The 25,164-nt window shown below is 38.4% G+C and overlaps 1 protein-coding gene across 1 annotated transcript in view; it reads left to right on the forward strand.

Annotated features, from left to right (window-relative positions):
• The window catches only part of MYLK (myosin light chain kinase), a 193,796-nt gene that overhangs the window by 46,917 nt on the left and 121,715 nt on the right, over positions 1 to 25,164 (forward strand). The window contains exon 3 of the mRNA XM_030453933.1: positions 13,835 to 13,992. Within this exon, the coding sequence (XP_030309793.1) occupies positions 13,843 to 13,992 (150 nt within the window). The 5' untranslated portion in view covers positions 13,835 to 13,842. The remainder of the gene's footprint in view (positions 1 to 13,834; positions 13,993 to 25,164) is intronic.

Consider the following 25,164-nt stretch of genomic DNA (forward strand, 5'->3'; position numbering starts at 1 on the left):
CTTCACAGCTACATTTCTCAGCAACAATACTTAATATTTTAAAAAATCCTCATTCTGATGCCTCTAAATGTAATTTACATCTCTTCCTTTTTCTCTTCTCTTTTCTTCTTTCTTGAGATAATTGGGTACTTAGGTGCTTTGTTTCTTTCCATGAGTGTTTGTGCTCACAACATTTTTTCAACAGTAAATTATTCTGCATGTGATATTGGAAGCTTTTTTTAAAACTGAAGTCTAAGCATTCCATGATCAGCAGACTTGGGTATGTATCACGAGGTACAAATATTCCAGGAATTTCCTTAGCAAGACTGATGAACTTTCTGTTTGTGTACCTCTGCAATGTCTTCCACTCCCTATTTACTGGTTCTGGATAGAGATTATCCTTGAAATTGTCTTCATTGGTATTTTCTGAAACCTTTCCCCAAGGTTTATAAAATTCTTTGAACTTTTAAATCCAATTGATACTCAATCAAAGGTCAGACCTCCCATTGCTTTTATTATTTCCAAGTTAATTAAGAATCTTTTGTTCATGGACACATTCTAGAACCAAGGCATACCAAGTTTAATTGATAAATGAATACCCCAAGGCACATCTGATTTAGAGCTGCTCAGCAGAGTTTAAAGTGCACCCACTTCTAAGCTGGTTTTCAGAGCTTGCAGAGCTCTGTATTGAGAAGTAGTTTCCTGACAAGTGCTTGTGGATGAAGAGCTTGCCTGGTTGCTTGGATCTGGTTCCCTCCTCAGGGCTGGCTAGAGGCACTGGCAATCTTTCCTGCAGACTTTGGGGGAGTTGAGGTGGGACAATTTTATTTTGTCTGCTGCTCACCTCAGATACACTGCTAGTGGGATAACAGGTGGGACCAGGAACAGAACACTGAAAGTAGCTGGGTTCTGCCCTCTGTCCTCTCTGGCTGATATGTATTGTCAGCTTAAGTTTGATAGACAGAGATCAAATTTTAAAGTCAAGGTATCAATATGCTGATCTGTTAAGAAGTATAAGTATCTCAGTGTGGTGGTGGTGAGCTAATTTAAGGGAAAGAAAGGGGTGTTTCTTTAATATATCATTAAAGAATAAATCTCTGGTAGGAACTGAGATTGGAGACAACATGAACAATTTCTCTATCTACAAGAAGTATACAAAAAGAGGTAATGGAATGCGAAATGTCAGCAATATTTGAAGAATATTGCAATCTCTTTTCATACGTATTTTTAAAAAATCTTCCTTCATTCTTGATCTTTAAGAAAGTGAAGAATGCTTTTGTCTGTTTTTAATATCAACGTCTCACATTTTTATGCACATCTGTGTAAACATTTGGGTAATTGGCATCTTTCTGACCTCCTCATTTCCAGTATTGGCATCCAGAATGGTTGATGGGATTTCATACAAAGAAGAATTGCCCTAGACTGGCAACTAGACAGACTGAGTGAGGCACTTGGGTGGGGAGAAATGTAAAGCTGACTGGCTATACAAACAACACATCTTAAAAAATTGGGAGGAAGGCATGGGGGTGAATGATTGTTCGACTATCTGACTTTTTGGGAGTCAGTCAAAAGAGGTTTGTATGAATGTCAGTCATTCTTGGATTATAAGTCTGCTCTTCTTTGAGGGGCAAAAATCAAAACATCCTGGAGTTCATTCAGTTAAAGCTGTAGAATTCAACAATGGAGCTGTCATGGTTCTCACCTATAGTGCCAGAATAGCTGAAAAGTAGTTGGCCTTTGGCAGGCTTCATCATACACTCTTAATTTTATTCTCTCTGCCTGTGTGATGACCAAACTCTTACCCCCTTCTCAGTACCTTTCTGCATTGTCAGAGTTGTCTTTTTAATCTCCAGCTGATTGCTTTTTCCTTTTTATTCTCTTCTTTGTTCATAATCTCAATCCTTGATTTTTTTCCTCTTTTCTGTCCAGGCTGGGGCTCATCTCTGCCTGGCAATGACATCAAATTTTATTCACTTCCCATCTTTGACTGCCCAGGAGGAGAGTTAAGCCACTTAACACATTACTTGACTGACAGGATTAAGCCCCTACAGAACAGTTCCACCAGAACATCACAGTGCTGCCCCTTGCTCAATTTTCACCTTTTAAAAGGGAATAAGAAAATGTTTGGTTTGTGCACATGATGCAAAGCTTTTACTATTCTTACCACTTTTTTTTTTTTTTCCCCTGCTGATAAAGTAAATGTTGATACATTTATCAAGCAGATACAGTGTGTAAAGAGGGACTGAGGATTGGATGAGGTCCAGATTTCATGAGAAGCACCATTCTCTTGAAATTCCATGCAGAAGAAGGAAAATTGGCCCTTTTTGGGCTTGTCTCCCAGCTGGAAGCAGAGCAGTCAGGACAGACTTGGATTTCAGAGTGAATTGAACTATTCTTCTGTTCATACCAGGTCCACTGAAATGTGAAGAGACTCCAAAACACTGTTTCACATTTGGATCTTCTTTTATCTGTGCTTTTAAGCTGATAGCTTTGAGACCATGCATCGTATGCTTTTCTAGGACACAGACAAAAAAAATGTGATGTGATCTAAGTAAATTACTGTAACTCTAACTTACAAATGCAGTAAAAATTATGGAGAAGAGCTCTTTCATGCAGGGAGGTGTTTGAACGTAACAGCCTGGCTTCTTCATGTGTGAAAATGGACATGTATTTCAAGCTATTGATGTCTTTGCCTGCCTGTCCCACTCTCTGCAGTCTCAAATGAAAGCTGTGTTCAGTTCCTATCAGAAATGGACATTTGGCTGAGATTTGCAAACTGGCGCTTAAGTAAGATTAAACCAGATTCCTTCTGTCTCCTTCCTCACAAAGCTCTGCAATGTTAATGATTTATATATTGGTTTTGTTGTGAATTTCATAGGCTGACATTTTTTTTTTTTACCTTGCAACAGTTGTTTCATTTCAGATTTACAGTGTTCTCTACAGAATACTAGTTGTCTTGCTGGCTCACATCCAGCATATGAAAGTCCTGTATCGTAGTCCAAATGTAACATCAGTTGTCAGATGAATCATAGAGTCATGGGATTGGAAGGGACTTCAGAGGGCCATCCACTCTTTCCCATGTCCAAGACTAAATCAATTGTACATGTCACTCCTGACACACATTTGTATGGCTTCCAACACCATGGACTCCATGGACCCCTTAAGCAATTTCTTCCAGGAGTGCTTCAATGCTTATTTATTAAACTTTTTCTATAATGTCTAAACTGTCCCTGGTACAATTAAAAGCTCATGACTTCACAGTTTATTTCCCATGTACATTGAGAATAAATTTGTTTACATTCTCTTTGCAGCAAGCTGATGAGTGTTTGAATATAATTACCACCTTAACTTCTTCACCTAGTGGAGCCCATTTGGGCAATTATTCCATATAAGAATTTATAAAAATACTACCACTTTTTCCTTAATTGTTTCCAAAGTCTCCACCTAGTTCAGGCTTGGAGTACATCATGCAGCACTGGATGTGGAACCTTTACTAGCTGTGACAAGAGCACACAGATGGCCTCAGTGTTAGGAGCTGTTCTAATTTGGTCACATCACTGCTAAAACCTGGGCAGAAGAGGTAAAGTAGAAAAGAAGTTTCTAGATCAAAGGACCTGCACATGGAGGTTCACATTTTGCCATATAAAGACTACCTTACCTTCCTGATGATCTGTGGTACAGCTCTCCTGGATGGCACTCTTAAAGCTTGCACTTCTTTCTTTCCATGAATAGACAGAAAAAAGGTCAGAGGAGCCCGTCCTATGTCAGACAGGTTGTGTAGGGCTGAGGGTGTTGTGGACCCAACCATAAACTCATTCTCTGTAGTAGACATTGCTTTAACCTGAAGTTTTGAGAGCTGTTAGCACTGTGGGAAAATTTCTTCCGCACTCTAATTGGAGATGTTCTTTTCAATCCTGTGAACTCTCTGTCTGGAGCATCCTGCAGCAATAAGTTTAGCATGCTATCTCATGGATTTATGAAACAAACCCAACTCTTAATTAATTAGGGAGTGGAAAAAAAGAAAAAAAGTGTTGTCAATGTATAGCCTCATCTCACAGCTAGGTTAAAACTTTTTCAGAAAGGTGGTGTTTCTCTTGTTCCTACAGTGCCAAATCCATTGTTAAGGGTAGATGTATAACCAATGATTATTGGAGCACACTGGCTTGTATACATGAACAAAACTGCTATTTCAAGAAAAAAATAAACTTGCAGGAGAATTTATGGGCCAGGTTTTCTGCTGAAAGTTGATGGGACTTCATAGAATGGAAGGCAGCACAGAATTTGGCCTTGTGCAGAGTACCTCAGCATGAAGAACCAGTGGCTATTTCAAACGAATGAACCTCATTCCTTTAGTATTAGGTATTTGCAGTATAACTTGAAATTTAGTGATGTCTAACCATGGCCCAGTCTATCTCTGGCTGAAGTCAATAGGTTTCTTTCCAATGTTACCCCAGGGTTCACACACCTCAGCCAATAGAGTGCATGTGTTCATTTTCCCAAATGGCACAGAACTTGGCAGACTTTTTTCTGTCTTTATTTTTTTGAGTTCTGGCTGTATTTGAAACTAAAGTACAAAGCAAAATTTAGAGGCTAAAAATTCCGTGTTTTACGAACCACAGATTTTCCGTGACTCACCTTTCATGCAATTTTATGATCCTACTGGCTTGGAAATGAGCAACAGCAATTGGCCAACTGCAGCATCAGAATCAAGTAAAGTTAATGTTGTGGTTACTCTGTGAAGTGTAGAACCTAAAAAAAGAAATAAATACAAAAATCCCAACAGACAACTTCACTGTAAACTGCTTATTTAGCACAACGTTCTACCATTGCTAAGACATCACATAATATTAATTTTCTATAAGCCCTTTCATTTAAATCAAATGGTAGGCAAACGTTTCAAAACTTTCTCCGTGTTAACTTGTTCCAGAATTAAACTTAGCACTGATAGAAGACCTACTGAAACCTGCTCTCAAATATAAAGAATTACTGGAAAAAGATAAATAGGAAATATTTGTCTTTCCTTTCAGAAAATTAATTTTAAAATTCAGTCCTTGGTTCTTTCCTGATTTTACTTTTTGTCTCCCATCTTTATAGTCTTATACTATAATTACTGATACATGGAATCATCTGAATCATTCTTCTTTCACGATGCTGGGAGAGTTAATGCATATAAATTATTTTTAAGGGCCTTGGATGGAAGGTATTAAGTGCTAAGTGCTGCTATTAGCAAAGCAGCATTATTGGGCTTGGGTATTTTTAGTGTTAAGGTCTGAAGCCAGAGCTGGAGATGCAAGTTTGTGCTTATGTGCTTGAAACTTTGTGCTATTGTCAACTTATGACACGCTTTACCACCACATGGTTGCCAGTGACAGGTTAAATTTCAGGGTTTCAGGAGTCTCTACTTCAAATATTTCACCCAAGCCTTCCTAAGTCCATGGGCAGCTGAGGTTCCTAGGTGATACTAGGATGCTCTGTCTTGTTCTGATGCCACATACATGTGAGTTGGTGATAGGAAACAGCTTGCAAATTCTTATCTGCAGTGTGAAGATGACCCTAAAAAAATGTCTCCCTACATGTTTCTCCACTACTTGCATCAGTGTGGCAGCACTGAAAGGCAGCACTGCATTGGGAAAATTGTTCTCCTTCCTGCAAAAATAGGTTAGTCTAGATCCTGTTCATTGATCAAGGTTATACCCACATCCAGAAGTCTCCTGAATTTTTGAGTGATCTTTGTGTGAATGTTTCTACGATAAACAGCAGCTTCATCCACTTATTTCCTTTACTTGTAAAGCACAAATTTTATATTATATAAAAATAAAGTGCAAAGGTTTATTGCTAAGATGAGGAGGACTGGTGCGGTTTTTCTTTCTTCAGATATTGTAAATGCATGCTCTGCATATCCTGAAAATCCTTCTTTAAGGACTATAAAAGGAAAGATTAGAAGTTTGTTTCTTTATAAGGCCAGCTGTCAGTGATAAAATTCAGACAGTTTTTTTTTATTTTAGTCCAAGCATTTCCTACACACTGAGGTGTTTGGATTTTGATATATATTGAGTACTAGAAATAATCCTTTAAAGGAAAATTGGTAGAATTTTACCACTGACCTGCTGCTTAGTACAAAAAACCCCTCTGTCTTGCTTTTTTTTTTTTTTTAATGTAGTTTGTAAACTAGAATTGTGGCAGGTTTTGAAGTCAGATTGAATTACTCTTCCCACCATACTTCTACTGGAAGCCTCTTTGGAATCACCAAGATCAAGCTTAACTTGCATCCCATTTGCCATCTGGGTTTCCCTCTGGCTCCAATTTGTTGCTTTAAAATAATTCTTATGTACGGATGCTGGACTGAACCTTCCTGATGCATGTCACATTTAGTTACTCCCATTTCTTCTAAGATAACAGCTGCTAAGAAGCTGTGTTTCTTGTGGTCTTTTCTAATTTACTGCATCTCAGTCTGATGTTTCAAATTAAACATGCAAGGTTTTGAGTCTTAAAATGTCATTGCATTCTTTTAAGACACATGTTTATCTGCTTTGTAATAGGCATGTTTTTTCTTAAAGCTTAATGCTCAATGGTTATGGAATAATTGAATAATGGAACATGTCTGTTTGTAATCAAGAAGAGTTTATGTTATCAAAGATATACATCCATATTGGGGTCATATTTTTTTTCAATCTCCTTGTGTGTGCCTGAAATACCCTTTGCAGCTGATGTAATATATCCGTAGACCATTAGGGTACAATTGTGCAAAGGCATGTATTGGGGCTCATGTTGGATGTGTTTTGTTGCAGCAACATGACTACTGACAGTAGGGAAATCTAGATATCTGTTCAAATCCTGTGGGCTTGGTATCTTTAATACCCTAAACAGCACTGTTAAGTAGAGAAAATTAGAGAATGGTTACAACTGTCTATAGTGCACGTCCTAGCTAGTGATTTATTCACCAGACAACTCAAAGGGCTTAGGAGGGCATGATTTTCTTTTTCCTTGGTAAGAACACATGGAATATTTATTTTCTTATACAATTTATATAAATAGAGGTTTAGACTGTCATCATCTTTGTGTTCTAATAAACTTACCTTTAAATAAATGTAGGTCATTTAGTATGATATTGAGTTATTCTTTTATAAAAGATGAGGATGGAATTCCTCACCCACCTGTGTAATTGTACCATGGAAACCATTTCAGATTAAAACCCATGCTGTATTATTTATGTAAATATAATAAAAGCTCCAAATTTATTGTTGAGACAAATAGATTCTCTTCTTACTCTCTGCCCAATGTGCTAGACATAGTTCAGTACTGTGTCACACAAGCTGTACATTAATATCTTTTTATTTCTTTCAGAGGCTTGTCAGGTGGGTATTAATGATGATATTTATTCTCAGTCACACTGGTTTAGCTACTGTTACATATGAACACTTCTACAGAAGCCACTGTTGTGATCTGCATTTTCAATAAAACCTAATGAACTGAGTATTGCAGAAGGCCTGAAAGAGTAAATAGGAACAGTTTTCCTTTTCCTTGCAAGGATACCCAAGATGTACAGTAGACTAGAGGAAATCTGCCACAAAATGTTTTTGTTCTCATCTATTCTCAAGGTGTGTAGCCTGAACTCCTGGAAGGTGTTGCAGGATGCTATATAAGACCATGACCAAGCCTCATTTCAGAAAACTCTGTACTTCATAGCTCAAAATCTCATTGTCTCACATGCGTACATTGCCTTTGGAGCTTGGCAGGATTTTAGTCTTCAAAGCAGTCTACAGAACATTATTTTATAAGAATAAAACATAGGGGCTGCAATAGTGTTTTGTTAAAAAGAGCTCCTGGAAGAGTTTGAGCCTGTTCTTTGTCTGTATACAAGATTCTTGCTACGGTGAAGCCTCATGGGTGACTTACGGAGCGTGAATTCCAAGGAACTGAAATGATGGGATTTGAAGAACCTGCTTACCTCTAGGAAAATCTTTGAGATGATGGTCCCAAAAGAAATAGTAAATTAATGCAGAATTTTTTAGCTGTTATTTTAGTGAGCTGAAGTTTTAGCACAAATTGCAAGTTGATCTGTAATTCCCATTTTTGTGGGACAATTATGCAAATGCATACTGTGGGAATCAACCCAGGGATTTCACACACATGGTATTGCTTCACTTAAGCCTGCAAAATTTTTGGATTGTGGAATTGTGCATAAAGATTTGTCATCTGATCCTGTTCTTTCTGCTGTTTCTAATGGTCGCTAGCAAATTTAGCTGAGAAAAAGACAGGACATCCAGGGATCTGGGTAGAAAATCTGTATGACAAAAGGGCTTTTCTAGAAGCCAGTTATGTAGAGAGCAAGTGAGATAATAATGATCATTTCTGGATGAAACAACATAAGGAGAACCCCCCGTCAAGTCAGCACTGATACAAAATCTCTTTTGCTCCTATAGTGTCAGGACCCACTCTGAGCCTCTGCTTGACCATAACACTTGGCAAGACCTACAAATAGTAGAGCACAGGCACAGCAAGATCTGAACATCACAAAAGCATGACTTGAGGACATTAGCCTATTGTTCCCTTAGAAAAATAAAAGTTCTATTTCATTTATGTTTATAGCATGGCCAGTTCAAATTAGTCCTACTTGCAACAGCACAGTCTTCTTGTTATTCCCTTACCAGAGGCAATTCAAATTAAAATTACTGGGTCTAAAGGAGAAGCTGCCTGGAATGGTGGGGTTATGAGTCCCTCTCCTCCCGTTCTGACTTCCAGCTGCTTACCATCTCTTAATTTTACACAAGCCTTCATCACCTTTGCTGATCTTCCATAGCTGATTCTTCTTTTTACACGCTGCTTCTTGGGTGCTGGTAGCTGTCAGGAGGCAGGATACAGTCTTGGAGTGTAAGGCTGAAAAGACAGTCACAAGTCATCTGGCTGCAAAAATCAGTTTCTGTAGTTTTGTGGAGAATGTGTTCAGTTACAGATTTGTATAGAAGTAGGGTAACTAGGCATTTGTATTTGTGACAAAGAAAGAGCCTGTAGTGAAGGAAATAAGATGTGTGAAAACAAGAAAGCTGTCAAGCAGGTTTAGAAATTAAGGTATCCCTTTTAAATACTGATGGTTTTGAAGCATAGTGGATAAAATTTTCTCCCTAGCAAAACTGTTGAATTCAGAGGTCTGTGTAAGGAAAGAAATAAAGAAATCAAGAGAAAGAAAAAGAAAGAAAGAAAATTAAGAAATTAAAGAAAGCAAGAAAGAAATTTTGCCTAGTAAAGTGGCCTTTTGAAACACATACACACACCCACATGAATTGTTTATAAAAATAAGAAAGCTGTAAAGAGATCCAGCATCCTGTAAATTTGTGGTAGTTTTGTTCCTTTTTGCTAGCTGTATATGAGGTCCTCTCACTGTAGCCTGATTCCCACTTTCTGATACAGTCATCCTCACAGCACTTTTTTTTAGTAAGGAAGTACGATAATCCCAACTTTATAAATGGGGAGCTGTGGCAAAAGAGAGGCTTAGTGACTTGCCTGAGGTCATGCAGGCAGCCCATTATGGAGCAGGGAATTCAACCAGGAGTCCCAAACAGCAGACAAATGCTCCAGCCCCTGGGCTGTCTATCTTTCTGCTCCTATTTTTAAAGGCTTCAGAAGGTTCTATCCAGATTTCAGAGATGGTTCAGAGGTTTTTGAGGGCAGTCTGGCTAAAATAATAGAATAGCTGGACCAAGTAGAAATGTGCTGCTTGGGAGCAGAGTTGTTGTCTCAGTAAACCAAGCAGAGGTTTTTCAGCAAGCAGTTCTTTTTTTCTCAGTTGTAAGAGCTTGTTCTCTCATGTGCACACACATGCCCCCTCTGAAACTAATAATTCTTCTGCCTTGGAGGAAGGACTTGATAAAAAGAGATTAGTCTAGTTAAATGGCTGTGTAGGAAGCTGATGGTAAGTATTTACTAATATAAAATAAGCAGAGGAAGCAAAACTAAGAGGTGGATTTCGGAGTGTTTGCTTTTTTGGGTTTATTTTTGTGAGCAGAGTATTGGGTGACACAGATTTATTCCCAGTAAAAAATGCTAGAAACACATTAGTCTGCTTTGGTATTAGAAAGATTAGAGGGCACACTGTGAGAATTTGTAAGGATTTATGTGCTTTTTAGAAAGGATTAAGAATAAAAAAAATCCAGATTAGAAATGCTGTCTAACCACATCACTACCCTTCAAGCCAACAGTTGTGTGTTGGTTTTCCTTTATGCTTAATATCACAGTGTTTGTATTGCAACTTCAGTTACAGTTGGGTTTGGTTAAAGAGCAGTCTAGGTGCACACAGCGTGTGAAACTAAATGTTACCAGTTCATGCAGCATCCTTCAAACCTCATTTAGCAGTTGCTTACATAAAAGAACAAAAATAAGCAGGTACTTTCCATAGGTTTTAAGTGTCTGCTTTATTCCATTCTCTCAAATCTAAGTTTGAAAAAGATTTGTCTTCTGAAACCTTGTTTCTTTAAAATATTTGGACGTAGTAGTTCCATGATAAAACCAAACTGCACAACGTGGAATATTTATTTGGCTAGGAAAATAGTTGTTAAACATTCTATAACCTGAAAAAAATTACTTCCTAATTACTTACTAGAAGCCTCTTCAGCATACAGAACTAATTGAAGTCAGACTGCAGAATGTGGATGATTAGAGCATGATTGAATGTGGATGATTGTGTTGCTAGAAAACCTCTTGTGCTGATTTGAGCTAATATTAATTTGTAAATTCAATTCTGTTTAGACACTTGATTTAGAAAAACAAATATGTGCAAGATGTGCTTATGGAAAATACTAACTATTGCTTTATTACAATCTCACTATGTTAGGCATTGATCTTTTGACAGTTTCTGACATCTTACCAAAATGGTATGGAAACGTGACTTGACCAGCAGGAGTGGCTTAGTTGTTCAGGTCTTTTTCTTTCTACCTGTCCCCCTTGTGTTTCTTTTTTTTTCCAGTGGAAAGATGGTGTGGGGCTTTAGCTCATTTTTTTCACCAGAGGGTCTTTCACAGGACTTTTCAGCTAATGCAGTTCAGGCATACCTGAGCCCAGTGATGATTGGAGGATGAGAGTATATTGAACACTTTGTTTTCCAGGCATCTGCTCTGTTTAGGTGTTGGTGAATTTGTAGCCTCAGTGTGGAGGCTTCTGTGTGTAAGCAGATGTCATGCCTAACAAGTTCCTTAAAGTCTGCCTGCATTAGCAGTGCACTGTACCTAAGGACAGATACTTAAGCATTTTGTCCCTATAGATTAGTCCTGCTAACATCTTCATTTAGTTAACATGTGCATTTAGTTTTCTCTTCCTTCAGCTATTTTAATGGCATTGACAAAAACAGAGTTCCACTGGTATATCAAGTTTGGATTGGATTCTGGATGTTGGCTGTTGGGGTGGGGTGGTGGTCATTTTTTGTTTTGCTTTCCATTTTGTTACTCTTATAATATTATCTTTTAAACAACATTTAGGGGTTAGCTGCTTTTTACTGTTGGTTTGGTGTTGTAAAGCTGATACAGATGTGTGCAGAAGCATAGGTTTTGCTACTGGAATCTTACAGAATCCATGTATTACATTGTCTTCAGACTGAAGATTTTCAGATGCTCTGTATCATACCTGGCACATTATTATCTCTGCTGGTGGTCTGGAAATTTTATCGCAGTCACTATAAGACTATAGAAACTATCAAATTTTTTCCCAGAGTTTCACAGCTAGAGATACCTTGTGGATTTTAGCATCAATAGGCTATGAAAAGGTGCAGTTTAGCAGAGGGGTATGGAGCAGTTTAATTGTGTAATTGACTGAAAGTCTGCTGGGATAAACTCCAGTTTTCACTAAATGGAAAATTGAGTTTGGAGTCTTCTCCTTAATGAGAAAAATGGCAAATGGTACTTCATTGTAATGACCATAGCTGTGAGAGATTGCCATGCTTTGTCAGGGTGCTAAGTACATTTGTTAGAAAGGAAACAAGTCTTGGATTTTATCTCATCTCTGGAAAACAATCAGTTTCTTCCTTATTTAAATTAAATAATGATTTCATACGGTTCTGTGATACATTAAGATGTGAAGATAATTTTTGCTTGGATTTTTTTTGGTTGGTTGGCTTGGGGTTTTTATCTGCTTGTGTTTTAAAGAGTTTCTTGTAGTTAAGGAAATCATCTTTTTTCCATTTATGCGTCAGCCTCAGTAATTCATTTGTTAGAAATAAGATTTTCTTGGGTTTTTCCAGATCCATAAACAGAAATGCTAACAGAACACCATTCCAGAAGAAATCCAAAGTCCACGTCATCTTGAGTCTTATGAATGAGGAAGGAGATTTCAAGAATTTTTAGAAAATCTGTGTACATACATAATTTAGCTGGAAGGCCTTGCCTTCTAAACTATAGTTCCTGACAAGTGCAGCTGTGAAGCCAAAGGCACTGTGCCTCCCACACCTGAGAGCAAAACTCTCTCTGAAGCTGTTTTTTTCTCTCTATTGACTGAGGAAGCCAAAACTTCCAGTTCAGATTAAACATCTAATTATTAGGCTGATAACTTCCATGAGAGGAGCTTCCCTCTGAAGGTGTTTTTGCTCAATGTAGAGAAGGTGTTTCAATATGTTTATGGAGCATGTCAGGCAGGGTATATGGAAAGCACTGTTTTCAGACTTGAGTTTTCAAATGCACACATGTTACATTAGAGACTAAGTCCTATTTGGAAATGAATGAGTTTGATGTTTCTCTGCTCCCTAGATAACTGCAGCCTGTTCTAGGAAAAGTATGCTTCAGATTTTCAGAAATAATGCAGCCCTAGTTCAATTTAACACCAGAAAAAATAATTAAAGTTTCAATGTTTACTCAAGTACAATCGTAACTTCCTTTAGAATCAGATTAATGAATACATAGTATATTATGGGTTGGTGTGTATGACAGACCTAGCCCAGTGTTCTTCCTTGGTTTAACATGACCTATTGGTGGGTCCATTTCTTAGTCTTTATTCTTTTTTCAAGTTGCTTATGAAATAAGCATTATATACCTGGGCTTCTAATGTATGTAGATTCAAGGACTGGTAGGCAGTGAGTTCAGTACTAGGTTCAGCTACCACTTTTTTTTTTCCCCTAGAAAATCTGAAATTTTACTTTTAAAAAATGTAATAATTTTTTATTTCTGTTGAGTATTTTGTCTAGCAGAACAATCCCCTCTGAAACAGGAATCTGTAATGAGGCCACTGAAATGCCATTTTCATAGAGTTATTAAATTTGGTCTCAGTTCTATTATACCAGTTTATGTGCTATAGAAGGATTTGCAGTGGAGACTTGGAATTTCTGCAAAAGTATTTGTTATGTACTAGCAGTACTTTGGTGGGAGATATCCAGATATTTCTTAAGATCTTGAAAGCGTGTTATGAAAAATCAGATTTTCCACATTCCCACTTGCAACTTAAATCCAGTGCAAACAGACGTCTCTTTATTTCATAAGTACTTGTTAAACACTGGCTCTGCTTTTGAGACTTATTGATTTTGGTGTATTCCAGGCCAGGAAAATCAAAGTCACGTTGTGAAAATATCCTCCTGAAAAAAGTTATTACCTTTTAATGCAGTTGTAAAGGATGACTTCTTGTTTAAGGCTCTAGTCTGGGACTGTAGTTCAAACTGAGTTCATCTTAAGAGTGTGACCTTGACCACCACCAGGCAGTCTTCCTGGGGGTCAGTTCCCCACCAGAAAACCCCACTTGTCACCTTAGGCTGAAGACTACTACTATGTATACAAACCTAGCATGCAGATGGAGCAATCTGCTTTGATCTGACTCATAGCTGTTACAGTAAAGTAAGTAATTAATCATCATAGCTTCTATATTAACACTTGTTTCTCTTTATCAGTCCACACCATGGGGGATGTGAAATTGGTGACATCTACTCGAGTCTCCAAAACCTCCCTGACAGTCAGCCCTTCTGTCCCTCCTGAAGCACCAGCATTTACTCTTCCTCCTCGGAACATCCGTGTGCAGCAGGGAGCCACTGCAAGATTTGAGGGGAAGGTAAGGAACAGAGATTATAGAGGGCTTCTCTGTTTGGTTTTGCCCTTTCCTGAAGCTGCAAAGATAGTGAAGTTGCATCTGCAACTTAGGAATTTACTCAGAGAATGCACCAGTGTTTACTCTCCTGAGGAGGTGGGAGCTGTGCAGGTCTGTTTCTGAAGAGACAGGAGAGTTGCAAAACCTGAATGTGTGCCAAATATAACACTGATGAGCATGCTAGGCACTGGGATAACTATCAGTGCTTACAGAGCAGTCTCTCAGTTGGAGAGTACATGTTGTTCAATTGCATCTTCATCTCCCTGCATCCCAAATCTGCCTGTTTGTGAAGGTTCATGACAAGTCTAACCCTGGTACAACATTTTCTTCCTAGTAGTCAAGCTAGGAATCTGTACTAGCATTTTGTTGTCTGCACCTCTTGCCAGACACCTTGTTAACCTGAAAGCAAAAATAGTATTTTCAGAGGAAGGACTGGGTTGTTTAAGGAAACTTGTTAACCCAAAGGGTTTAAAAAGCTGTGTGGATCCCAGATTCTTCTCTCACCTTCATGCTTGGTACATTGAATTCTGGTTACTGCCATCCATATTTCTGTGATACTTCAACCCTGGTATGATCATGTTCTTTGTTCTAGGTCTCCCCCATTCTTCTCCCTAAACCCATTTTTTTTTTCCATGGGCTGTTGATTTCCCCTCTCAGCTCTCTCTGTTTCCTTCTGTCTATATCAAGCTCCGGTTGCATGCTGACAGCTATATCATCAAACCAACCACATTTTTAAACTTTGAAGTGGTAAGATTTGTCTGGGAGAGGCAGGAAACTGCAGCTTTACTGTAACAAAAGTGAGGGCTAGAAGGAATTTGGGAAATTCATTACTTCTGAAATTCTAACTTAAACAGAGGGCCAGTAGAGGGCATCTGATATTTATTTTATTTTTTTATGCAAGAGCAGATCGGGAACTTGGATTTTTCAGCAGGAGTGGGTCAGGAAAACAATTTTTGGAGTATATAATTGTTAAAGCACAAAAGCAAAACTCAAAAGTAGTTCTTAGATTTCAGGTTTTGAAGAAAAGTTGGCATTTTTCATAGAAAGCAGATAATGTCAGTGACAATACTCAAACCAATGATCAGGTTTTTATCAAGCATTTACAAATTTTTTTTAAAATTAGTTTACTTTTATTGTCATTTTAAGGCACCAGTCAGAAACTCTCTGTGTGTGAGATTGGTCAGTCCCAGTGAGCATTCCCTTTCTTACTGGTTTTACCTTTTAATTTTTTTTAATTATTATTTTTAATTTTTTGCCTCATTATTTCACCTTCCATTGTTGCAGACAGTGGAAAAATGGCATGTTGCTATTTCATACTCTTCTGTATGTCTTCTTACTCTGGTTCTTACAGAAAGCAAAGCAACTGGTAAATAACAGTACAATGAAATGAGTTCTGAAACATATGATGTTGCTAAGGTGTGGTATTTCATTTCTCATATTTCCTGGTTAAAAGATCAGGTGGGATATTTCCAATTATTAGTGCACTCCACGGACTTTTTTTTACTAGTCAAATGGAAGCAATTGTAAAATATAATAACCTACAAGTTAAAGTGCCATTACTGCTTTGTTTTTTGTTAAGATATAGCTTTTTTGTGTTCTTAGTCTAGTAGCACAGGCAAGGTTAGCGGGCATGTAAAAGTACAGTTTGAAACCATAGCTTGGTAGCTGCAGTCCTACTAGATTGCAGCCTAGAAAGCTTGTATCATCTGGTCCATCTTCAGCTGGTTAGTACAATGTTACTTCTTCTGTGGCTTTAATGTGCCAGATGTTCAGAAGAACAGGATCAGAAGGACAATCTTAATAAAAACAATTTATTATGACTTAGTGATAGAAGTAGCTGCTGAACAAGCTTAGATTTTTCTGTCCTTGAAAATAGGCTGTTATGATATGCTATGATTGGTTATGATGGGTTGTGGTGCTGATACTCTGCTTCATCACACAGTATAAATATTGAACTAGACTCAGGCTAAAGAAAAATAAAAAGTTTCAAAGATGGCTAGACAGGAGATTTTCTTCAAAGAGTTCATCTGCAGAGGAATTTATCTTATCAGAAAGAACAAACATTTTGAGAATCCAAGACAGGATATAAATCTGATAGTGATGATCCTGTACTCTCATTAAATGAACAAGGAAGAGAGGGCCCCAAAGTCAAACTTTTTGCCTTTCTTTCCAGCAGCATGTAGAATAAGTTGTGTGAAACAGCAAATCAAGACCAAGGAGAGTGCAGAAAAACTGAGGAATAGCCCATAAATGTAAGAGACTTGAGTTAGAAAGGAACTGGAGTTGCCCATTAACAGGAATCTTTTTTTTTCTGTTCCTTCCACTACCACCTTGGTTTTCATATTAAAATCTCAGCAAGTTTATCTGTATCTAACTGCAGATCAGTTTTTCAATGTGACCTCAGTGTAATAAATTAACTCATCATCTTTCAAGTGTATGAGCATGATTTTGGCCTGCAGCACTGACTAAGCATTGGAACCACTTGGTAAGGCAAAGGCAAGGTTACCTTTCCTAGATGCTCTCCAAACACCTGCTGCATGGACATCTCAGTTGTTCATTAATTAGTTGCTGAGGTCATTTTTCAAAAATTCTCACTAGGATGTCAATATATTGACATCTGTGCTTGGCAAATGCCCCTAGAAAGACTTTTTGCTGGAATTTTCAGATTTGTAGATTTCCTTTTCTCGTGATGGACAGAGGGTAGCTACAGGAGATTTCCACAACTGTGCATAGTTTTGTGCATTCCTGATTTCTTAGTATCCTGTTTATTGGTTTTTCAGAAACTACAAGCTCTGTGCCTTAAAAATGTATCTAGTCTTAAGTCTCAAACTACATCTTTTTTGAGAAGATCTCCTGCTTCATTTTAAGAAATTTGACTTTTAAATATTGGGCTTTTTATCCAGCTCTAAGTTCCCACTGTATCTGTATAGGGAGGAAGTCATGTGTCCATGACTGTACAGTCAACCTGTACAGTACAACAAACCGTACAGTACAACCTGGCAGTAATTCATATGTTGCCCTAACTCCACTCCTCTTCCACCTACCCCCAGTGTAAGGGTTGCTCTCAGCCTGAATTGGCCCATCCTTGTGTTAAGGCTCAGTTTACACTTTTGCTTGGGTTTGTGAGCCTTTTCATGTGCTTATTACGATGGCAAGGTAATCCTCCCCCTTCTACATTTAGAAGCACTCAAAAGTTCTGCCATGACTGCCTAGGAAAGTCTTAGAAAGCAGATTGGTTCTCTGCAGCCACAAAAACCCCAATGGGACCCTGGAGTCCTGGTGATGTGTGTAGGTGAAGAGAGCAGCAGGAATGCAAAGACCTCAGCAGGACTCTGTGCTGTGACTTCCAAAAAAGAGGAGTCAGTGAATGTCTGTGCTCTCATCCAGGTTTCTCTATTCCATGTTAAACTCTGTACAGAAAGATCCTTTAAGGCATATAGGAAATTATTTAGGTTTCTGCAGCAAACTGATGAATAAACTGAGAACAAACAATGAGACCCTTTACTGCTCTATAATCACTGACCCACATCAGTGGGTCCTTATTTATAGGGAGGGGACCCACATCCCCACCCTATTTTAAGCATTGTGTTCCAAGACCAATAAAATAGTCTGCAGCAGGGTTGTTGCTACATCAAAACTATAGTCTGAACTCTCCTGGTTCTTTATGGTAATGTCACTGAAATGTCAAGCCATAAAATAAATGACAGGTCAAAGAACCATCAGTTTCTAACAAACCCTGCCCAGGGTGATATTAACCTCTGCATTTGATTGCTGAAAACGGTTAACTCAGACTGGTTTGGCTGCACACATGTATAATTTTTGAGAGTAATATTAATGGTCATTAATTTTATGAGCCTAAAGAATACTCATGCTACAGCTCTGCTTGAGAGAAACAGCCAAATGTCATGCTACAGACCACAAACTGATTGCCTAGGGGTCAGGAAAGAATTTTTCTCCTTGGATAAAGCATTGAACAGTTGTCAGCAGTACAATAGGTGTTGGTTTTCTGCTTCATGTGAACCATCTTATATGGTCCATTTTCAGAACTGAGATATCAGCCTACTAAACCTAGTCTGGTATTCTAATCCCAAGGAACTAGATTTCATGTACTGACTGTAGTTCATATCTTTGAGTAGATGTTGGGGTACTTAGTTCAGTTTGATGCTCACTGAGTAGTTAGTATTCTACTCTTCCCCTTTCATCCCCCTCCAAGTAAGGCAACTGGTAAATTTTAAGGCAAGCTAGAAGAGTGTCATGTCCTGCTTCTTTTTAATGTGCTTTCTGCTTGTTCTTCTACCACTCTGCTGTTGCAACTCCCTATCTGTATCGTCAAAATCAGTTAAGTCAAGTGATGTGCATCAGTCTGCCAACTTCTGATCTACTTTTGCTGCTGGTGGTTGCACAGGTACTCTGAAATGTTGTGCCCAAGGCAATAAACTGTGATCAAGCAATGAGAAACAAGAGGCAGTGGAAAGATTGACAGTGATCCTGACATCTCTTCTGAGATAGAGAGGAGACCCATTTATGTGGTGTGTTATGAGATAAAGAGTAGGGGAACATTAAGTGTTGATGGGAAACACTCCTACAGCATTTGTAAATCCTTTCAACTACCAGCTAACAGCAAGACTGAGATCTAACAGCATTTTTTTACTGTGACTCCCACACCAGTTTTACATGGTAAAACCTTTGTTATCTTTTCTTTGAACTTGAAGAAGCAATCTGTACTCCAGTTCCAAACCTCAGTCAGCAGGCACTGCAGAACATATCTTAATGATATTGTACATCTAGATTCGAGATGGCAGGATCTGAAACAAGAGAAGTCCATATGAGAGGTGATGACATGGCACAACATCCTCTGCTGTCAGCATGAGATGTTTGCTGTTACAAAATGTACCAGGCAGCTAACTGCATGAAGCTGCCAGTGGTTTTCGGTCTGCTCTTTCAGGGGGGTGCCTGTTCTGAGCCATAAGAGGAAGAAACTCAGGAAAGATCCATGTTTTCATAGGAGACAGATGTCTAATGAAAGTGAAGGCTGTAGGAGGACTTGTGTTGATCTGTAAAGCTGCTGAGATACTCCCAGAAACCTCATATGAAATACTAAGGCACATTTTGGGGAACAAAGCATAGAAAAAGTTATTGATTTGACTGGAGATTTTATCTGATCTTTCCATGTACCAGTGAGTATTCTTGGAAAAATGTGGTGTGTTTAGGAGTTGAAGATTTTGTATAAAGCACACATTGGCATATAGACAAGTGAAATAAAAAAGGAAAATAAACCTGTTAGGTGGCTGTATACATCTTGTGGCACATCTCTTCTTATGTTTGGATCATCTATTGCTTTTTTTACTTACTTGGTTTAATCAATCTCCCTTTACAGTAATTTACCACAGTGTTGTTTTTTTACTCCATTTACATGGTCTTATATGTAATGCATGCATCATTTTACTTGGTTTTATTTCATTGTATAAATCTCTATTGGTGTATAGAAACAGTGGCTGAAAAGGGTTTCAGGTTTAGACAAGGGCAAAGTGGGAGTGGATGCTCTGCTGCTAAAGTAGTTAAAGTGGGATTAAGTCAAAATTACTTACTGACACAGTGTCAGCTACACCCAGAATTACTCAAAGACACTTCCCTTCATAAGCTTCACAATCAGCCAAGTGTTGGCTCCCATTTTCCCTGCCTTTCTTATATGTCCTTTGGAAAAAACTGCAGGTATGCAAATTGCTGCTCAAAAAATGTATAGCTTTTAGACAGGAGTGGTGGTCTGTAAGCTCCAATTCTTTCACTCTCTTTGTCTTGTAAAATCACTTCATACCTCTCTGCTTGTCACCTATGGCAATCATAGTTATACTCAGGACTTTCCAGATAAAAGTATTTAATCATTCCTTGAGTAGCCTCTGTGCAGTGTTGGGTGATGATTCTCATAAGTGCTGGACTAAGTACACAGTCCAATGCAACTGAGCTGTGCATTCACTGAGACAACAGCCAGGATTTCTGGATATTTGGCAGCAATGTTTGGTCAGAACTTTTGCAGAGCTACTTCAAGCTGCCAGACATTCAGAAACCCTAGGCAACACTGAACATTCTCAAATTCCACCTAAACTAAATTTCTAAGTTGGAAAAAGGCCATGACTGGGGAAGATAGGGTATCATATGATAACCCTGTTCTCAGTTGCCATTTCTCAGGGTTGATTTTTAATTTTTTTTATAACTGAACCTTGTTTTAGTGACCCACCCACCCCCAACCTGTGGAAAAAATGTGTCATTTGCCACTATCACGTTTATTATTCTGCTTGCTTTCTATCTTGTTTCTCACCTTAATTGTTTAACTGTAACCAGTTGGTGACAGTTCTCTGCTGCTCTGCACAGTGGCAGAAAGACTGACTCCCTGCCTGAGGCAACCAGGTGCCACTAATTGCCAGGGAGTGAGCATGAGCTTGTGTTAAGCCCACCTGTGCCTAACTAGGGTGGGCCCCCACTGCGCATGAGCAGGACCAGGGGGCCAATAAAAGGTATCACCGACAGGGTGAGGCTTTGAGGAGTCTCGAACCCGCGGCCTTCCAGCATTGCTCGGGTTGGGTCATTACGTGCTTAGCCGGCTGCACCACTCAAGCCTCACCCTGTCGGTGATACCTTTTATTGGCCCCCTGGTCCTGCTCATGCGCAGTGGGGGCCCACCCTAGTTAGGCACAGGTGGGCTTAACACAAGCTCACACCCACTACCTGGCAATTAGTGGCACCTGGTTGCCTCATTTCACTACACCTGCCCTTTTTTGTTTTGATAATAACAAATTAATTTAAAGAATCAGCAAAACCTTTTTTTTCAAGGATGGTAACAGTAATAAGAGATTTTTAGAACACTTCAATTAATGTAAATATGGCTCTAAAGAGGATCTTCATTTATTTTGTGTAGCATCTACCCACATCACCATTTTTTTAGCTGAAGCCAGGTTGTGCATTTGTACTGCTCTTTTTTCCCTATTTTTTCATTAATATGCTTCTAATAATTATTGTTTTGAGGTGGAAGCAATAAAAATCAGATGAGGAACCTGACAATGAAATTCTGTGTGATTGAATTGCATATACCTGCATCAAGTTCAAGTTAGGAGAACGAACAAACTGTTGTCCCTGAAAAGTTTATTGTAGATCAACTACTTTGTGATCAGTCACTAATGTGATGTATTATCAAAAAGCATGGCTTTGTGTCAGCTGAAGAAGATAAGTGTGTTTGTTTAAGGATTTATCCATAGGGATGGGTTAATTTATGCTAGGGTTGATTTTAAAGAAAATTTTCTTCATTAGAGGGATTTTCAGATTTACTGTTTTTTCTATAGTCCTTTCATAGAAGTCAGACAAAAACTTCCTTGACAAATTTGCAGAGGAAAAGGAGATAAAAAATAGTCATATTTTGGTGGAAAGGAGTTTCAGACTTTCACAAAAATAATGATGGAATAAATACCATGAATAATAATAAAGTCCATTATTTAGGGATAAGATAAAAATAACTGAAAAAGCAGCAGAGGAAAAATCTAGCAGTTTCCCAAGGGAAACATCTGAAATAGCTGAAGAGATATTTTCTGAGATTAAATCTGTGTAAGTCAGGATAGAAGCACTCAGTATAATTCTTATTTTTCTTCTCCCATGATGGTTAATCATGAATCTCCCACATTTCAACAGATCTTATTATAATCTTGAATTCTGCTTTTAATTTGAAAAATACCATAATTTTTTCCAGGCTAGACTCCATTACTCCTCTGAGCCAGGGTCTAAGTCTTTGTTGTGGTCAATTCCACTGGCAATAAAACTCATCATGTAGCATTATGATTTCTTACTTAAATAAATGTTCTTAGTAGTATGTGAAACATGAGTGCAACTTATTGTTATGGTGTTTTAAATTTGTTTTTTGGGGAGAATTTTTCATTTGAGTTCTTTCATAGTCATAACAGGCTTAAAGGGTAAGAAGACCTAGTAACAGGGAAAAATGTGAGCAGTTGTTCTTCTTTTCCTTGTGTTGCAGTACCCTACAGTGTTGTGAGAACTATGAAATGGGGAAAAGTTTTTATTTGGTTTGGGGTTTTTTGGGTTTTGTTTGTTTGTTTTATGTTTTTATTTGTTTGGGATTTTGTTTGTTTTCTTTGTTGGTGATGGTATTGTTTGGTTTTGGGTTTTTGTCAGTTTTTGTTTTCCTGCCTTCCAGAAGTCTGCCTCTAGCTGAAAAAACTTGAAATTTCCTTGTATTAGTTCACCTGAGAGGTAGGCTGGCATACTTCTCATCAGACATGCATTTGGCTAACTGGTAATGTGTTTGCCTTCTCCCATACATAAGCAAGCCTGAAACTTCTCTCCAGCACCTTGTCTTTGTCTGGCTGATGGAACCACAAAGGTCAGGGAGGGCTTCAGTCCCATATGTAACTATAAGAGCATGTGAAATAGCAGAGTATGCAGTGGACTGTCTAGAAATGCATCCCTGAGGGTTTGACTTAAATTACACCAAAGGACACCAAATCTCACTTTTTGGTATAATTCTGCTTTTATCCTGGTGAAAAAGAAAGAAGTTGTTAATCAACAGCAAGCCTGGTGCATTTAAAATCTTTACAGAAGGCCACATGTGGAGAAGGTTTCTAATCAAAACACATCATTACTCATTGAGGTTTTGCTCAGTCTACACTCACTGTAGCACCTAGACTCCAAAGCTAAAAATTTCTGCATTTGACATGTTATTTGGCTCTGTTCACTCCTGGATGCAGTATGATGTTTGGAGACCTACTGGGCAAAACCAGAAAACATACTATTTTTACGTGTAACATCTGGACCTCCTAGCATCTAAGTGCATGCTGAACAGAAAATAACATTGCTGTGAATCTTGTACAATTCAACCCACTCATGAAGGAAAAAAAAAAACCCAACAATACTCTGTCTGACAGGGAGCAGCAAGGGCTGGCTGCTTCCCAAAGGAAAACAAGCCAGAAACCAAGGGTGATCCATGCCTGGGCTGTGCCATCACCAGTGGGCCACAGTCCCACAGGCTCCTAACACAGCAGGCAGCCCGTGTGCTCTGACAGAACCTCTTGTTGGGCCCAGACATGGCAAGCAATGAAGCAGGCTCAGGATCCAGCCACAGGGTACAGTCAGCAGGAAAAGTAGGCAAGGCCAGGTTGTCCTTCTGTAGCTGGCCAGTTCAGTTTACAGTGTTTACAGTGTTACAGTGATAAGACTTTATCACTGAGTTACTGAATCTCAAGCAGGTGCCTGCAAAAGGACTTAATTCTGTGTCTAAGCTGCCAGAGTCCATGGTTTAATGTCTGGGGACAAAACTGCCTTCCTCATGATCTTTAAGCCAAAAGCCATCTGAGTTCATAGTTCAGCATAACACGTGAGTTCACATCTCTGTTCTTCTCTTATGTGGAGGAAATAATCTTTGGAAAAGGAGAGATGTTGAGATGTTGGTGGAGGGCTTGACAAGGCAGACACTACCATTCCTGCTGCTGGCAGAGGTTTTGTGTCAATGCTCTGCACAAGGAGGAGCCAGAAAACTAAGGCATTCCAGTGACTGATCATCTCTGAAATGACTGGTCCAGTATAAGGGCCTTGAATTACCTTCCTGAATAGGCTGAATTTATTCTTCTGGGAAATTTGACAGTCAGGGTATTCTTTGGGAGTTAAATCATGTTTATTAACTCTCACATTAGTAACTTTTACTTCTGGTTTAGACTTCTCACATTAAGGATATGCTGTAGTGAGACTCTAGAGATGGTCTAAGCTCTTACACCTTGTTTCTTTAGAGGAGATGTAGAAACATACAGCACTCTGCATGTCAGAGTGAAAACCTGGAAATGTTCCATTTAAAAAAAATCTTTTTTTAGGCTTTCTGGTGTTGAAGATGGCTTTATTCTCTCTAAAACACTGCATTGTTGTAAACTTCCAGTCAGACAGAACAAAGCAATCCTTGTCTTCTGAAAATGTTGTGGCTACAACTGGTAGAAATTCCAAGTCAGCTTTGCATATTTTTATTGCTTATCTAGAGACCTTTGTAGAAGGTCATTCACATTCGCAGAATGAGGTGACATGGAAAAAATAGTTTTATCTTTCTTTCTGAAGTTTTCTTTGAAAATTTTCCTTGCTTTTCTGAACCTTTTCAAAATACAATTGTAAATGGTACACTATGGAATATGCTTTTTATTATTAAAGCAATAGTTGAGCTTACTAAAAAACTAATTAAAAGTCACACTGTATGTCAATGTGTGATATATAAAAGAACCTTTTATTTTTATATTTTATTTATTTAATTTAAAGATTACAACAATCTGTACATGTATTTCAAACCAAAGAAAGTTACGTTAAAATCCAGGGCACTTAAGGAAGAACTAAGATAACATATTAGAAGTATGTATTAAGAAATGGTAAATGGTATTGATTTTTGCTGATTTCATGGTACTACTTAAACCACCTGATTTAACTGGAGTCCTACTGTTCTGCATGCTGGTAGCATTTAACACACACACAGCTCAGACTAAGAGTTGAACCCTTCTCTGGTGACCTTCCTAGCTACAACAACAGAGGAAATTGTTACCCCCCCTTGACATCCATGTGCAGTACTGAGTCACAATGTGATTTATTGGTTTTGTGCAAGATCCCATGGAAATACATCCCTGGATTCAGAACTGAACTGCTGTCTTACCAAAGTTTAATTCCCATTCAGTACCTTAGGAATGAACCTGTCCTTATTGGAGGGAAGCAGCTTCTGATTTTGGAAGAACAAATTAAGATTTGCTCTAGGTGCAAACATCACCAATGTCTAGGTGACTGCTATTAGGTTACAAGCATCAGTTCATGAAAACACAATGGCAGAGTTAGATCCTCTGTGCCTTGACAAAAAAAACTTGTTTAGCTCTTGGGATATGCTAATGGACAGAAGTGTAGACAATGATTTATCTGCTCGGGAGACTACTACACACTCAGAGGTTCAATGGAAAATTTTGGATTTGCTCAGATCTCTCAATGAGAATGCCAGCAACTGCAGTTAAGTGGAGCTCTATTGAAAGCATATGCACAGTAAGCACTTTTTCCTCAAGCTAAACAAATGTACCTATTTTTAACTGTGTGTGTGCATTGCTCTTATCAAGATCACAGGAATAT

This window comes from Calypte anna, chromosome 7, assembly GCF_003957555.1.
Source record: "Calypte anna isolate BGI_N300 chromosome 7, bCalAnn1_v1.p, whole genome shotgun sequence".
NCBI lineage: Eukaryota > Metazoa > Chordata > Aves > Apodiformes > Trochilidae > Calypte > Calypte anna.